The sequence below is a fragment of the Trachypithecus francoisi genome, unplaced genomic scaffold (assembly GCF_009764315.1).
Source record: "Trachypithecus francoisi isolate TF-2019V2 unplaced genomic scaffold, Tfra_2.0 Lachesis_group14, whole genome shotgun sequence".
Lineage (NCBI taxonomy): Eukaryota > Metazoa > Chordata > Mammalia > Primates > Cercopithecidae > Trachypithecus > Trachypithecus francoisi.
In genome coordinates, this window is record NW_022681459.1 from 49,797,325 (window position 1) to 49,813,666 (window position 16,342).

At 46.0% G+C, this 16,342-nt stretch overlaps 2 protein-coding genes across 4 annotated transcripts in view; both read left to right on the forward strand.

Moving 5' to 3' along the window:
* OSBP2 (oxysterol binding protein 2) overlaps window positions 1-16,342 on the forward strand; it is a 226,952-nt gene that overhangs the window by 43,169 nt on the left and 167,441 nt on the right. For all 3 annotated transcript variants that reach the window (XM_033233260.1, XM_033233261.1, XM_033233262.1), the window contains exon 2: window positions 8,220-8,428. In XM_033233260.1, the coding sequence (XP_033089151.1) occupies window positions 8,220-8,428 (209 nt within the window). The remainder of the gene's footprint in view (window positions 1-8,219; window positions 8,429-16,342) is intronic.
* LOC117096205 (putative male-specific lethal-3 protein-like 2) lies at window positions 12,133-14,112 on the forward strand. Its single transcript, XM_033233264.1, has one exon. The coding sequence runs from the start codon at window positions 12,355-12,357 to the stop codon at window positions 13,483-13,485; it is 1,131 nt and encodes a 376-aa protein (XP_033089155.1). The 5' UTR covers window positions 12,133-12,354; the 3' UTR covers window positions 13,486-14,112.

Below are 16,342 nucleotides of genomic sequence, written 5' to 3' on the forward strand. Positions count from 1 at the left end.
TGTTTATCATTTTGTTTATATTTGTTCTAAATACATCAGATATCAAAGTAATGCCTCAAAACATGTCTCCTTAAAAATGGCAGAAGATACATGATCTTTTTTTTTTTTTTTTTTTTTTTTTGAGGCGGAGTCTAGCTCTGTCACCCAGGCTAGAGTGCAGTGGTGCGATCTCTGCTCATTGCAACTATCACCTCCTGGGTTCAAGTGATTCTCCTGCCTCAGCCTCCTGAGTAGCTAGGATTACAGACATGCCCCACTATGCCTGACTAATTTTTGTATTTTTAGTGGAGACAGGATTTCACCATGTTGGCCGGGCTGGTCTCAAACTCCTGGCCTCAAGTAATCTGCCCACCTCAGTGCTGAGATTACAGGAGTGAACCATCATGCCTGGCCACATTATCATGTATTTTGGATATGAGCTCTGTTAAAACTGGGAGGCCCTAGAGCATGGCCTGGTAGTAAGGCCACTGAAGCTGCTCAGGGCTCAGTGAGAGCAAATGGTTCTGGAATGTTGCACACCTCCATAGGCTCTTGGGGGAGAGGAGTTACCACTACAGCTTGCAGGGCCCAGATCCATAGTGTACTGTGAGCAGGGCTTTAACTTTGCCGCCATCTGGACTATTGGACTTCCCTGGAAGGTTAAGCTTCATGGAGAGGGTTACCTCAGCTAGGACTCACAATGGGAGAAACAAAATCATTTATTTACAGCATGAGCAGGTGCACTACTCCCAAACAACAATCTGAATTTTAGGATACGTCCCTAAATTTTAGACACTTTCAGTACTGAGTTTGAAGCCATTGAAAATTTTTAAAAACTGAATAAAAAGGATAAAAATAATACCTTGGCTACAGGTTAAAAATGGATTGAACATAAAATACCTAAATGAAAGAGAAGAGCAGAGCTAAATTCTAAGACTAGCAAATGTATCAGTTCTTGATCATTGTAAGGGTTGTTAGCCCCCACACTTATATATTTCACTATATAATTCTTTCCAAATAATGTAAAAGATAAAACTGAAAAAGTAAGAGGCTGGGTGTGGTGGCTCATACCTGTAATCCTAGCACTTTGGAAAGCCAAGGTGGGAGGATAACTTGAGCTCAGGAGTTCAAGAACAGCCTAGGCAACATAGTGAGACCTTGTCTCTACCAAAAAAAAAAAAAAAAAAATTAGCTGGGCATGGTGGCACATGCCTATGGTCTCTGTTACTTGGGAGGCTGAGACAGGAAGATTGAGTGCAGGAGTTCAAGGCAGCAGTGAGCTATGATTGCACCATTCCACTCCAACCTGGGCAACAGAGTGAGACTCTATTTCAAAACCAAATTAATATAAAACCCTTAATAAAATGTAACCCTAACTAGAATGAGTAAAGGGTCAATTTAGATTTAGATGCTGGGTGACTAGAAAAACTAATCTGCTGTATTGTCATTTTCTGAAGTGCTCATGCTACTTATTCGTATCTACCTGCTCTTGTTTCATTTTCATCAACTTCTATTTCATTAAATTGTTTCTTCTTCTCTTCTCTCTCTCTTTTTTTTCTTTTTGAGACAGGGTCTTAACTCTGTCACCCAGGCTGGAATGCCTGGCTAATTTTTGTGGTTTTTGTAAAGACAGGGTTTCACCATGTTGCCCAGACTGGTCTTGAGCTCCTGGCCTCAAGTGATCTCCCACTTCAGCCTCCCAAAATGCTGGGATTACAGGCGTGAGCCACTGCGCCCCAGCCTATTCCTCCTTTTACTGATGTTATTCCTTTATCTTTGAGAATCCTAAACCTATTTATATTAAATACTTTTCATATTGTTATGGCTGAAGTGATTCTTCTTCTTCTTCTTCTTCTTCTTTCTTCTTTCTTCTTTCTTCTTTCTTTCTTCTTTCTTTTTTTTTGAGATGGAGTGTCACTCTGTTGCCCAGGCTGGAGTGCAGTGGTGCAATCTTGGCTCACTGCAAGCTCCACCTCCCAGGTTCACACCATTCTCCTGCCTCAGCCTCCTGAGTAGCTGGGACTACAGGTGCCTGCCACCACGCCCAGCTAATTTCTTTGTATTTTTAGTAGAGACGGGGTTTCACCATGTTAGCCAGGATGGTCTCAATCTCCTGACCTCGTGATCTGCCCGCCTCGGCCTCCCAAAGTACTGGGATTGCAGGTGTGAGCCACCGCACCCGGCCTTCGTTTTTTTTTTTTTCTTTTAGTGACAGAGTCTCATCTCACTCTGTTGACCAGGCTGGAGTGCAGTGGTATGATCTCGGTTCACTGCAACCTCCATCTCCCAAGTTCAAGCAATTCTTGTGCCTCAACCTCCCAAGTAGCTGGGACTACAGGTGTGCACCACCATGCCCAGCTAATTTTTGGTATTTTAAAATTATTATTTATTTATTTTGAGACAGAGTCTCACTCTGTCACCCAGACTGGAGTGTGGTGGCACGATCTCAGCTCACTGCAACCTCTGCCTCCCAGGTTCAAGTGATTTTCATGCCTCAGCCTTCCGAGTAGCTGGAATTACAGGTACATACCACCATGCCCAGCTACTTTTTGTGTTTTTAGTGGAGACGGAGTTTCACCATGTTGTCCAGGCTGATCTCAAACTCCTGACCTCAAGAGATACCCTTGCCTTCCAAAGTGCTGGGATTACGGGTGTGAGCCACCATCCCTGGCCTGAAGTGATTCATCTTCTAAGCATTGACTTCGTTGGCTTCTTTATTAGCATTGGTTTTCTTCACAGGTTTTGAATTTTGGTTTTCAGACTCATCTCGACTGGGAGGTCTTCCCTCCCTCCCTTCCTCAGCCTTACCCACTCTTCTTTGTCTAGTGATTTTTTAAATGCCTTTACTTAGTCTCCTGGGAGTGCCGTCTAGAACCAGATCCTATGATGGGTGCTTGGGGCTTCTGCCCTTGAGTGACATTGGGAATATCTCCAGTCCAGTCCCTGACCCTGGAGGCAGATGAGTTCAGGTTCTGGCTACAAGACTTTGCTATCAGCTGTGACCCTGGGAAGGTGATAGCAGCATTAAATTGTTAAAATTTTGAAATAACTTAGATTTACAGAAAAGTTAGAAAAATAGTGCAGACAGTTCCTATATACTTTTCGCTTAGCTCCCCTTAGTGTTAACATCTTACCTCACCAAAGTACAAGTCTCAAAACTAGGAAACTAATGTCATTATAATACTATTAACTAAACTCCAAACATTATTCAAATTTCACTAGTCTTTTTTTTTTCTATTTTATAATTCAATCCAAGATTCTGTATTGCATTTAGTGATTTTTCTGTGTCCATAATTTAATCTACTTTTGTTAAGGAATATCTGTCCCCTCTCCCCCATTTATTTAGTTGATAGGTTATAATCCAGTATGATCACTGCTGGGTAACTTCCAGTCCAGCCCTGATTTCATGCAGTGGCCTGACTGCCATTTCCCACCCTGCGCAAGTCACTTTGATTCTCCATTTTTCCACAGGAACTTCTGGAACTCTTTTTTTTTTTTTTTTTTTTGAGAAGGAGTCTCGCTCTGTCGCCCAGGCTAGAGTGCAATGGTGCAATCCCGGCTCACTGCACCCTCCGCCTCCCAGATTCAAGTGAATCTCCTCTGAGTGCCTAGGATTACAGGCATGCATCACCACATCTGGCTAATTTTTCTATTATTAGTAGAGATGGGATTTCACCATGTTGGCCAGGCTGGTCTCGAACTCCTGACTTTAGGTGATCCTGCGGCCTTGGCCTCCCAAAGTGCTGGAATTACAGGTATGAGCCACTGTGCCCGGCCTTTTTTTTTTTTAAAGACAGGGTCTCACTCTGTCACCCAGGCTGGAATGCAGTGGCATGATTATGGCTTGCTGCAGCCTCTACTTCCTGGGCCCAAGCAATCCTCTCACCTCAGCTCCTGAGTAGCTGGGAATACAGGTGCACACCACCTCACCTGGCTAATTTTAAAAAAATTGTTTTTTTGTAGAAATGGGGTCTTCCTATGTTGCCCATGCTGGTCTTGAACTCCTGGCCTCAAGTGATCCTCCCACCTTGGCCTCCTAAATTGCTGAGATTACAGGTGTGAGCCACCACGCCCAACCTAACTTCAAGAACTCTTGACCATCTCTGTTTCTTTCCTGATTTTAGACCCACAATGCTCACTGTCTTAATTTTAGGATGAGACTCTAAATCTTTTTTTTTTTTTTTTTTGAGATGGAGTCTCACTCTGTTGCCCAGGCTGGAGTGCAGTGGCACGATCTCGGCTCACCACAACCTCCGCCTCCAGGGTTCAAGTGATTCTCCTGCCTCGGTCTCATGAGTAACTGGGACTACAGGTGTGCACCACCATGCCCAGCTAATTTTTGTATTTTTAGTAGAGACAGGGTTTCACTATGTTAGCCAGGCTGGTCTCAAACTCCTGACCTCGTGATCTCTCCACCTCGGCCTCCCAAAGTGCTGGGATTACAGGCGTGAGCCACTGTACATGGCTGAGACTCTAAAACAATGTAGCCTACAAGGTACTGAATTGAGTCCCTGACTTATTTTGTTTTCCTTTTTTTTTTTTTTTTTTAACGCCAGAAATATGCTTACCCACCTGCCTGATTTTCTTGCTTCATTTTTCTCTCATCTGCTCTCGTTCTCGGCACTCTGGCCAAAGGACCTTTCTTTCTATTCTTTGGAAGCTGAGAACTGCTCCTTGCCTCGTGGGCTTTGCCCCTGCTGCTCTCTCTCCAGAACACTGCCCATCCCCCTCTTATTTCTGAGCTAAGCCATAATGTCATTTTTGGTGAGTCACTACACTAACACCTGAACAATTTCTAGCCTAAAATGTCCTTAAATCTAAAAATGTCAGGCTTCCAACAGGCATGCCCAGCTTCGCCAGTTTTCTAAATTAGAGTGACTTTCCTTCGAGCAAAAGATACCAGCAGCTAAGAGTTGGGCTTTCCTTCAGCTACACGTCATCTTCTCTAAGGAATGTGCCCAAAGCACAAGGGAATCGGAAAAGACAATCGCTGTTCAAAAAAAGACAAATGTCTTTTTTTTTTTTTTTTTTTTTTCTTTAAGACGAAGTTCGCTCTTGTCGCCCAGGCTGGAGTGCAATGGTGCCATCTTGGCTCATTACAACCTCCGCCTCCCAGGTTCAAGCGATTCTCCTGCCCCAGCCTTCCGAGTAGCTGGGACTACAGGCACCTGCCACCATACCCGGCTAATTTTTGTATTTTTCAGCAGAGATGGGGTTTCACCATGTTGGCCAGGCTGGTCACAATCTCCTGACCTCAAGTGATCCACCCACCTCCTCCTCTCCAAGTGCTGGGATTACAGGAGTGAGCCACCGTGCCCAGCTGACAAATGTCCGATTGAGTGTCGAGTCATTTGACTTTAGAACTGATAGAAGAATCAAAAAAATGACAGATGATGAGCTGCCAGGGAAAATAAATTCGCATTAAAAGGTAGCAGAAAATTAACAAATGAGCTCCTGCCAGTGGCCGTTTTAAATGCTGGCCAATCACTCTTCCTTTTCTAATGCCCTACATGGGAAAAGATTTCTTATGTCATAGGGCTTCTGAATTCCTTCAAGTGTCTAAGGAGTGAGTTATATCCAGTCATGATAGTTGGATCTCCATTTTCTGACATTAATTGTAACTGGAAATGGCATACACTTTAGTCACCTACCCTGTCCTTATTTTGATACCATTAACTCTATCATCTTATAACTAGCAGAGGGCCCAGTCCCTTGTCATGAGGTTGTACGGTGTTTGCCCAACCAGTGCCTTCAACTAATACATGTAGAGCCAGGGAATGGGGCATCCTTGCTCTGTAGATCTCATGATAGAACAAAAGGACAGCATTGGGGAGACACTGGTCCCAGGTGCCTCCCAGCAGGAGATGCCTCTACGTCTGCCCCCTCAGGCTCTGGGCTTCCAATTTCAGTTTTAGTGGCAGGATCCCAACCTGCTCCAACTCCATAGTTCTTTTTTTTTTGTTTTGTTTTGAGATGAAGTCTCGCTCGGTCACCCAGGCTGGAGTGCAGTGGCACCATTTTGGCTCACTGCAATCTCCGCCTCCTGGGTTCAAGTGATTCTCCTGCCCCAGCCTCCCAAGTAGCTGGGACTACAGGTGCATGCTACCATGCCCAGCTAATTTTTGTAATTTTGTAACTGCCCAAGGGGTTCACCTTGCCCACTGTCTAGACAGAGCCGATTCATCAAGAAAGGGGAATTGCAATAGAGAAAGAGTAATTCACACAGAGCCTGCTGTACAGGAGACAGGAGTTTTATTATTATTCAAGTCTGTCTCCCTGAGCATTGGGGAGCAGAGTTTTTGTTTTGTTTTGTTTGTTTTTGAAAAAGAGTTCCACTCTGTAGCCCAGGCTGGAGTGCAGTGGCGCGATCTCAGCTCACTGCAACCTCTGCCTCCCCTGTCCTGATTTAAGCAGTTCTCCTGCTTCAGCCTCCCAAGTAGCTGGGATTACAGGCAAGTGCCACCATGCCCAGATAATTTTTGTATTTTTAATAGAGATGGGATTTCACCACGTTGGCCAGGCTGGTCTTGACCTCAGGTGATCCGACCATCTTGGCCTCCCAAAGTGTTGGGATTACAGGTGGAGCCACTGCGCCCAGCAGAGGGGAACAGAGTTTTTACGGATAACTTGGTGGGTGGTGGGGGAAACAGTGAACCAGGAGTGCTGATTGGTCAGGGATGAAATTGTAGGGAGTTGAAGCTGTCTTCTTGTACTGAGTCAGTTCCTAGGTGGGGGCCACAAGATCAGACGAGCCAGTTTATGTATGTGGGTGGTGCCAGCTGATCCATCAAGTGCAGGGTTTGCAAAATATCTCAAGCACCGCTCTTGGGAGCAATTTGGCGAGGGTCGGAATCTTATAGCCTCCAAATGCATGACTCCTAAGCAGTAATTTCTAATCCTGTGGCTAATGTTACTCTAGTCCCCAGGCGAGAAGGAGGTCTGCTTTGGGAAAGGGCTGTTCTCATCTTTGTTTAAACTGTAAACTACAAGCTAGGCGTGGTGGCTCATGCCTGTAATCACGGCAAATTTGAGAGGCCGAGGCGGGCAGATCACCTGAGGTTGGGAGTTCAAGACCAGCCTGACCAACATGGAGAAACCCTGCCTCTACTAAAAATACAAAAAATTAGCCAGGCATGGTGGCGCATGCCTGTAATCCCTGGTACTCGTGAGGCTGAGGCAGGAGAACCACTAGAACCCAGGAGGCGGAGGTTGTGGTGAGCCGGGATCATGCCACTGCACTCCAGCCTGGGCAAAAAGAGTGAAACTCCATTGCAAAAACAAAAACAAACTATAAACTACAAACTAAATTTATCTCAAAGTTAGTTAGTTCAGCCTATGCCCAGGAATGAACAAAGACAGCTTAGAGATTAGAAGCAAGATGGAGTCAATTAAGTTAGATCTCTTTCACTGTGTCAGTCATAATTTTGCAAAGGCAGTTTAATTTTTTTTTTTTTTTTTTGAGACGGAGTCTTCTCTGTCGCTCGGGCTGGAGTGCAGTGGCCAGATCTCAGCTCACTGCAAGCTCCGCCTCCCAGGTTTACGCCATTCTCCTGCCTCAGCCTCCAGAGTAGCTGGGACTACAGGCGCCCGCCACCTCGCCCGGCTAGTTTTTTGTATTTTTTAGTAGAGACGGGGTTTCACAGTGTTAGCCAGGATGGTCTCGATCTCCTGACCTCGTGATCCGCCCGTCTCGGCCTCCCAAAGTGCTGGGATTACAGGCTTGAGCCACCGCGCCCAGCCGGCAGTTTCATTTTTAGTAGAAACGGGGTTTCACCTTGTTGGCTTATGACCTCAAGTGATCCACCCTCCTTGGTCTCCCAAAGTGCTGGGATTATAGGTGTGAGCCACCGCGCCTGGCCCCAACTCGTTCTAAGACTTAATGAAAAGAGTTTAGCACAGAGACCGAAGGCTGATCTGTCTTGAGAGACCCTGGGCAGTCACTCTGCCATTTCCTGGTGTCTGCGAGGCTTTAGACCACATCAGACACTCCCTGCACACATGGCACCGATGCAGGCCCCCGTCCCTCTGCCACTCCCCACAGAGAGCAGTCGTGGCCTTCGAGTCCCCTTCACCCAAGCCATGACCAGGCATTTCCAACAGGCATCATCTCTCAACTTTGACTCCAGGGCCTCTCCCAGCTCTGGGGGTCTGAGATTCTGAGGATTTGCCTGGAGGGTTTCTTTAGTCTGGAGCCATTGAGACTAGGAGCCTCACCCCATTCCTTCTCTTACATCCTACAGAAATCAGGGTGAAATGGCCCACACGTGCCGTGGAACCATCAACCTGTCCACCGCGCACATTGACACAGAGGACTCTTGTGGTATCTTGCTGACCAGTGGGGCCAGGAGCTACCACCTCAAGGCCAGCTCAGAGGTGGACCGGCAGCAGTGGATCACCGCCCTGGAGCTGGCCAAGGCCAAGGCTGTCCGCGTGATGAACACTCATTCAGGTAGTGAGCGCTTGGGACAGCGGGTGTGTATATGGTGGTGTCATGAGTGGAGGAAGTGGGAATTGCAAGCAACTGATGGCCAGTGGTGGCCAGGAGACCCAGGCCAGCCTGGGTCAATCTGGAAGGTCAAGGTGCGTGCATGTTCTGTGTATCGTCAGCAGTGAGACGCTCAGCCATTCTGTCTGGCCAGCAGTTCTTGGCATGGAAATGTTTCTGATGGAGAGGAGCTCTGTGTGCTTTTCTTTGGGCTAGTCAGGACTTCAGCAGACCCTTCAGATGCTGCAGGTGTCAGGTCCAGAAGCAGCAGTCAGTGTGTGCCTCAAGCCAGCCTTTTCCCTAGGTTCCCCCATAGTGGAGAGTGAAACCATTTAGCCAAAGCTGCTGCCTTTGCTTATTAGGGAGGCCAGCTCGGATGTCCTGAGCAAGACATTTTATTTTTTACTTTAATAAATTTATTTCATTTTTTGAGACAGAATCTCACTCTGTCGCCCAGGCTGGAGTATAGTGGCGTGATCTCGGCTCACTGCAACCTCTGCCTTCCACGTTCAAGCAATTATCCTGCCTTAGCCTTCCAAGTAGCCGGGATTATAGGCGCACACCACCATGCCCAGCTAATTTTTGTGGTTTTTTTTTTTTTTTTTTTGAGACAGAGTCTTGCTTTGTCACCCGGTCTGGAGTGCAGTGGCCGGATCTCAGCTCACTGCAGGCTCCACCTCCCTTGTTTACGCCATTCTCCTGCCTCAGCCTCCCAAGTAGCTGGGACTACAGGCGCCTGCCACCTCGCCCGGCTAGTTTTTTGTATTTTTCAGTAGAGATGGGATTTCACCGTGTTAGTCAGGATGATCTCGATCTCCTGACCTCGTGATCCACCCGTCTCGGCCTCCCAAGGTGCTGGGATTACAGGCTTGAGCCACCACGCCCGGCCAATTTTTGTGTTTTTAATACAGACAGGGTTTCATCATGTTGGCCAGGCTGGTCTCAAATTCCTGACCTCAGGTGATATGCCCACTTCGGCCTGCCAAAGTACTGGGATTACAGATGGTGAGCCACCATGCCTGGCCAATAAATTTATTTTTTTAAATATGTAACCTAACCAACATGATGAAACCCTGAAGATACAAAAAGTTAGCTGGGCGTGGTGGTGTGTGCCTGTAATACCAGCTACTCAGGAGGCTGAGGCAGGAGAATCACTTGAACCCAGGAGGCGGAGGTTGCAGTGAGCTGAGATTGCACCAGGGCAAGACACTGTCTCAAAAAAAAAATGTTTTAACGTGACTCATAAACCAACAGCTTCGAAAGCCTATGCAGTGAGGTCTGTCTTTGACTCCTGGTTCCCAGTCACCCACCCCATTCTCCTACCCAGAGGCAACCAGAGATACGCGTATCCTTACATATATATTCAAATGGGTACTTATTTCAGAATAACTGCATTCGCCGCCTTATTTTCCATTTAGCAATATGTCTTGCAAAATTTCCCTGTCAATATGTAAAAAGCTTCCTCTTTGTTCTTATGACAATGTAGTATTTCATTGTATGGGTGGACCACAGTTTATTTAACCTATAGCTTGTTGATGAGCATTTTGGTTGTTTTCCTTATTTTGTTGTGACATACTGTGCTGCCGTGAGTAATCTTGCAAGTACTTCATTCCATGCACATATGAGTATAAATGAAATTTATGTTCCAGGAAGCCAGCTTGCTAGGTCAATGGGTGTGTACCTTTGTAATTGTGCAAGGTATTGTCAAAGTGCCTTCCACAGCGGTTGTGCCATGGAATGTTAACAGGAGTGTGTGAGGACACACACCTCCCACAGCCCTGCCTGGCCAGAGCTACAGTAAATGTTTCTGATGGTTGAAAAAATGTGTCTACACACGCAGCTGTGATCGTTCTGAAGTCACTAGCGGAATGGTGTATTCCACAGACCTATGTGTTTGTCTTGTGAGGCAGAGCTCCAGGTGAGAAGGGGGCACAGCCCCTGCTCTCCCGGACTATCTTGGAGACTGGGTGGGGAGATGGTGAGTCCTGTGGAAGGAGCTCGGCATTCAGCAGGATGTGAGGGGCTAGTGATGTTGGTCCTTATGCCCCATCCCTGTCTCCCACATTGGGGTCTGTCCCCCAGCTCTAGGGTCTCAGTGAATATTAATGGGCACTGAAAACCAGCCTGGCTTTCTCTTTTGTCTCACTCATTTGGAGCATGGGCCACCTGCTTGGTGACTGTTCTCCCTGAGGTCAGCACTCATGTAGCTCTTGTGCATCAGCAATGATGCTGAGTTTGACAGGAGGTCCCCCAGGTACCACTCCATTACCGAGTGAAGGAGGCAGGTGAGACCATCTCAGACATGGGCTGTGTTGGGACTCCCAGAAGGACCCGTGGTCTTAGTTTGTGTGCCTGTGGGAAGCCACTGTGGCAAAAGCTGTGGCTGGTAGCACAGCTGGGCTCAGGGCACTCGTACTGGCCAAGTGAGGATGCCCACTAGAGATCTAGCTTCCTCTTCTTGGTTTCGCTTTTCTAAGTATAAATAAATAAATAAATGATAAATTGCCTTATTTTTTAGGAACTTCTTGAAAATAATGCAGCAGGTGGCAGTCATGGGATTAGTCATCCTGGAACAGTTTTCCTACAACAGCCAATGCGAGGGGTTTTTGCAATTGGCAGGGTTGGGGGGTGAGGGCAGGGAGCAGGGAAGTGCTTGTTAACTTAGCTGGGCAGTGCTAGAGACTGCTAGCCCAGACTTCATCTAAAGGAGAAGGGACCCCTGAGGGAGTAACCTTAGGCTCAGCTTCCTTCATTGTATGAGATGCAGCACATGTGCCAAGAGGGCAGCCCTCTGGGCAAGGCCACAGGACAGAAACAAACGTCTAGGTACCACTCAAGGTAGCATTCCTCTCTTGTTGGCTTTTTGAAGCACGAATGAACCATGCATGTGAAGGAAAAGCCTTCAGGCGGCTACTCTGTGTTTGTAGAAAGATTGGGACCACCTGGTTATGTCTTGGAAAATAGCCCTTTTGTTGGCTTTCTGTTAAAGGCAAAGTCCTCCTCTCTGAGCTCTCAGGCTGATGTCAGAGAGTTGTGGTTTGTAACTTTTTGCCTGTCTTGGAGTCAGCTTGGGGCAGCCTTGAATGAGAGAAGATGGCCTAATGTCGCTCTCCTTGGGCCTGGCTGATGGTGGCCAGCTGGGTCAAGGACACAGATAGCACTTTAGGCAGGCCACTGTGGGTTATCCTGGGGCCTGTTTTCTTTTGCTGAACTGAGAACCCTGTCTCACCCTGCTGGAAGCCTACTTCCTACTTCTACTTATCTCTTGAAATTGCCTGCTACTTCCCAGCTCTTTTGCCGTGCCCTAATCCAAGTGCAATCCCTTCCTACCTGGATGCCTATCAGGAGTTCGAGACCAGCCTGGCCAACATGGTGAAACCCTGTCTCTGCTAAAAATACAAAAATTAGCCAGGTGTGGTGGCGCATGTCTGTAGTCCCAGCTACTCGGGAGGCTGAGGCAGGAGAATCGCTTGAACCCGGGAGGCAGAGGTTGCAGTGAGCTGAGATCGCACCACTGCACTCCAGTCTGGGCAACAGAGCAAGATTCCTTCTCCAAAAATAAAAAATAATAAATAAATAACATCAAAATTTAAAATACTTAGGAATAAATTTAACCAAGGAGGTGAAAAGGAAACTGAAACTAAAACATATTGGTGAAAAAAAAAAGAAGACCTGGCTACGTGTGCGCCCGGGACACAGACGCAAGCCGCCAGCAGAGGAGGCCTCTTAACCACGGCCTTTCCATCGAAGAAAGAGATGAAAATGATGAAAACTCATTAAGCAGTTCCTCTGACAGTAGTGAAGACAAGGATGAAAAAATAAGTGAAGAAAGTGATACTGAAGAAAAGACTGAAGTGAAAGAAGAACCGGAGCTTCAAACAAAAAGCGAAATGGAGGAAAGAACAGTAACTCTAGAAATCCCTGAAGTTTTGAAGAGGCAGCTGGAGGATGATTGTTACTACATTAATCGGAGCAAACGGTTAGTGAAACTTCCATGCCACACCAACATCATAACGATTTTGGAATCCTATGTGAGGCATTTTGGTATCAGTGCAGCCTTTTCAGCCAATGAGAGGCCTCGTCACCATCATGCTATGCCACATGCCAACATGAATGTGCCTTATGTCCCAGCAGAAAAGAATGTTGACCTTTGTAAGGAGATGGTGGATGGATTAAGAATAACTTTTGATTACACTCTCCTGTTGGTTTTACTCTATCCCTATGAACAAGCTCAGTATAAAAAGGTGACTGCATCTAAGGTTTTACTTGCAATTAAGGAAAGTGCCACAAATACTAGTAGGAGCCAGGAGAAGCTCTCTCCCAGCCCACGTTTGTTGAATCCATCCAGACCGCAGTCTACAGAGAGTCCGTCGACCACTGGTGAACCAGCCAGCCCCAAAAGGCGCAAAGCCGAGCCGGAAGCAGTGCAGTCTCTGAGGCGGTCCTCGCCCCACACCGCCAACTGTGACAGGCTTTCTAAGAGCAGCACCTCACCTCAGCCCAAGCGCTGGCAGCAGGACATGTCCACCAGCATGCCCAAGCTGCTCCTGCACCTGGAAAAGAAGACACCTGTGCATAGCAGATCATCTTCACGTATTCCTCTGACTCCTAACCAGAGTCAGGGAATAGAAGGGAGTGCTGCGTTTGCTGGCTTTGAAGGGAGAAGAACTAATGAAATAAATGAGGTCCTCTCCTGGAAGCTTGTGCCTGACAATTACCCACCAGGTGACCAGGCGCCTCCACCCTCTTACATTTACAGGGCGCAACATTTGCTGCAACTGTTTGTAAAACTTCCAGAAATTCTTGGGAAAATGTCCTTTACTGAGAAGAATCTGAAGGCTTTATTGAAGCACTTTGATCTCTTTGTGAGGTTTTTAGCAGAATACCACGATGACTTCTTCCCAGAGTCGGCTTATGTCGCTGCATCTGAGGTGCATTACAGCACCAGGAACTCCCAGGCAGTCTATAAAAGCGTTGGTGGTTCTGTAAGAACAACTGCTCCATCTAGCATGGCGTTCTGAGTTCCAGGTAAACAACTAACAAGGTGGTGGGTCTTTACCCAGAGCACAAAACACTGCCCACCTGGGGACTTTGACAGAGGTGGCCCTGTTTGAGTTCCCCATATACTGTAGTTACTCTGTTTAGAATTATTTCCTAGGTGCTTGAAAGTGTTCTGACATGACACTTGCTACGTTGTAGGCCATCTGTGATGGCAGGAAAAAAGCAACTGTGTTCACAGTGAAATGTTCATGGAAGTATACATAGGTTAGGCCATTTCAGTAGACATTGCAGTTAGTTAGCAAGAACCACATTGTTTCGTTATTAGCATTAAACAAAGTTGTTTTTGCAAATTGGTTTCATTCTCTTGATGATGCTAAGCAACTCTGTCCAACAAGGTTTAGTTTGTACTTGAAAATCGCAAAGTAGTCTTGAAGTATTTTAGAGGGAATCCATATTGATGGCAAAAGAAAATATGCAACTATAATTTGCTTCTAACAGTTCCCTCTCTGTGAAACATTATTTTTGGTGAGCTAAAGAAAGCATTGCTTCTCTTGTTTGCAGTTTTACTAGCTATACTTTTTTGTGTAATGTTATGGTTCCCTTTCTGTAAAATGTTCTTTTTGGTGATCTAAATAAAGCCTGTCTTGTTTGAGAAAAAAAAAAAAAAGAAGACCTTTATAAATGGAAAGACATTCCATGTTCATGGATTGAAAGACATAATATTATTAACATGGTGAACTGCCTAAGCAATCCATAGAATCAATGTGATCCCTATCAAAATCCACTGACCCTTTTTTGCAGAGATGGAAGCGTTTATTCTAAAATTCATATGGAATTAATTTCAGAGGACTCCCAAATTGTCAAAACAGTCTTGAAAAAGAACAGAGTTGGAAGACTCCACTTTTGAAACTTGCTAAGGGCTGTAATAGTCAAGACAATGTGGTACTTGAGTAAAGATAGACATACAGATCAATGGAATAGAATTGAGAGTCCAGAAATAAACCCATACATCTCTAACCAATGGATTTTCAGCAAGAGTACCAAGATCATTTAATAGGGAAAGGACTATCTCTTCAGCAAATGGTACAGAAATGATTGGATATCCGCATACAAAATAATGAAGTTGGACTCCCCCCCGTCCTCACCACCATATACAAAAATTAACTCAAAATCTGTTAGGCATGGTGGCTCACACCTGTAATCCCAGCACTTTGGAAGGCTGAGGCAGTTGGATAACCTGAGGTCAAAAGTTTGAGACCAGCCTGGCCAACATGGTGAAACCCCATCGCTACTAAATATACAAAAATCAGTCAAGTGTGGTGGTGCACACCTATAGTCCCAGCTACTCAGGAGGCAGAGGCAGGAGAATTGCTTGAACCTGGGAGGCGGAGGTTGCAGTGAGCCAAGATTGTGTCGCTGCACTCCAGCCTGGATGACAGAGAAAGACTCCATCAAAAAAAAAGAGAACTCAAAATGAATCAAAGACCTAAATATAAGAGTTAAACCAACAAAACTCTTAGAAAGAAAAACAGGAGTAAATTTTCAAAACCTTGGATTTGACAATAAGTTTTTATTTTTAATTTTTATTTATTTGTTTATTTACTTAAGACAGGGTCTCACTCTGTCAACCAGGCTGGAGTGCCGTGGTGAGATCTCAGCTCACTGCAGACTTCGCCTCTCAGGCTCAAGTGATTCTCCTGCCTCAGCCTCCTGAGTATCTGGTACCACAGGAACGAGCCACCAGGCCAGCTAATTTTTGTATTTTTAGAAGAGACAGGGTTTTGCCACATTGGCCAGGCTGGTCTCAAATTCCTGAGCTCAAGTGATCTGCCCACCTTGACCTCCCAAAGTGCTGGGACTACTACCAAAGATGTGTGCCACCGCACTCGGCCAGCAATAAGTTTTTAGATATGATACTAAAAACAAAAGCAGCTAAGAAAAAAGATGGATGAATTGGACTTCATCAAAATTTAAAAATTTTGTGCATCAAAGGACACTATCAAGAAAAGGAAAAGATAGCTCACAGAATGGGAGAAAATATATGCAAATCATACATTTAATAAAGGTTTAGCATCCAGAATATATAAAGGATTCTTACAACTCAACACCTAAAACAAAAATAACCTATTTAAAAAAATGAGCAGGCCAGGCGCAGTGGCTCACTCCTGTAATCCCAGCACTTTGGGAGGCTGAGGTGGGTGGATCACTTGAGGTCAGGACTTCTAGACCAGCCTGGCCAACATGGTGAAACCCCGTCTCTACTAAAAATGCAAAAATTAGCTGGGTGTGGTGGTGGGTGCCTGTAATTCCAGCTACTTGGAAGGCTGAGGCAGGAGAATCACTTGAACCTGGGAGGCAAAGGTTGCAGTGAGCCGAAATCACACCACTGCACTCCAGCCTAGGCAACAGAGCAAGACTAGGTCTCAAAATAATAATAAAATAAAATAAAATAGTGGACACATGGCTGGGTGTGGTGGCTCATGCCTATAATCCCAGCACCTTGGGAGGCTGAACTGAGTGGATCACTTGAGCTCAGGAGTTCGAGACCAGCCTGGGCAACATGGCAAAACCTCATCTCTACATAAAAACCAACCAACCAAACAACAACAACAAAAATAGCCAGTGTGGTGGCACATAGCTGTAGTCCCAGCTACTCAGGAAGCTGAGGTGGGAGGATAGCTTGAGCCCAGGAGGCAGAGGTTGCTCCCAGAGGCTGAGATTGTGCCACTGCACTCTTGCCTGGGTGACAGAGCCAGACCCTGTCTCCCCCCAACCTCCCCCCCCCGCCAAAAAAGGCAAAGTACTTGAACAGACACATCTCCAAAGAAGCTAACAAATCCATGAAAAGAGAATCAACATTATTAGTCATTGAGGAAA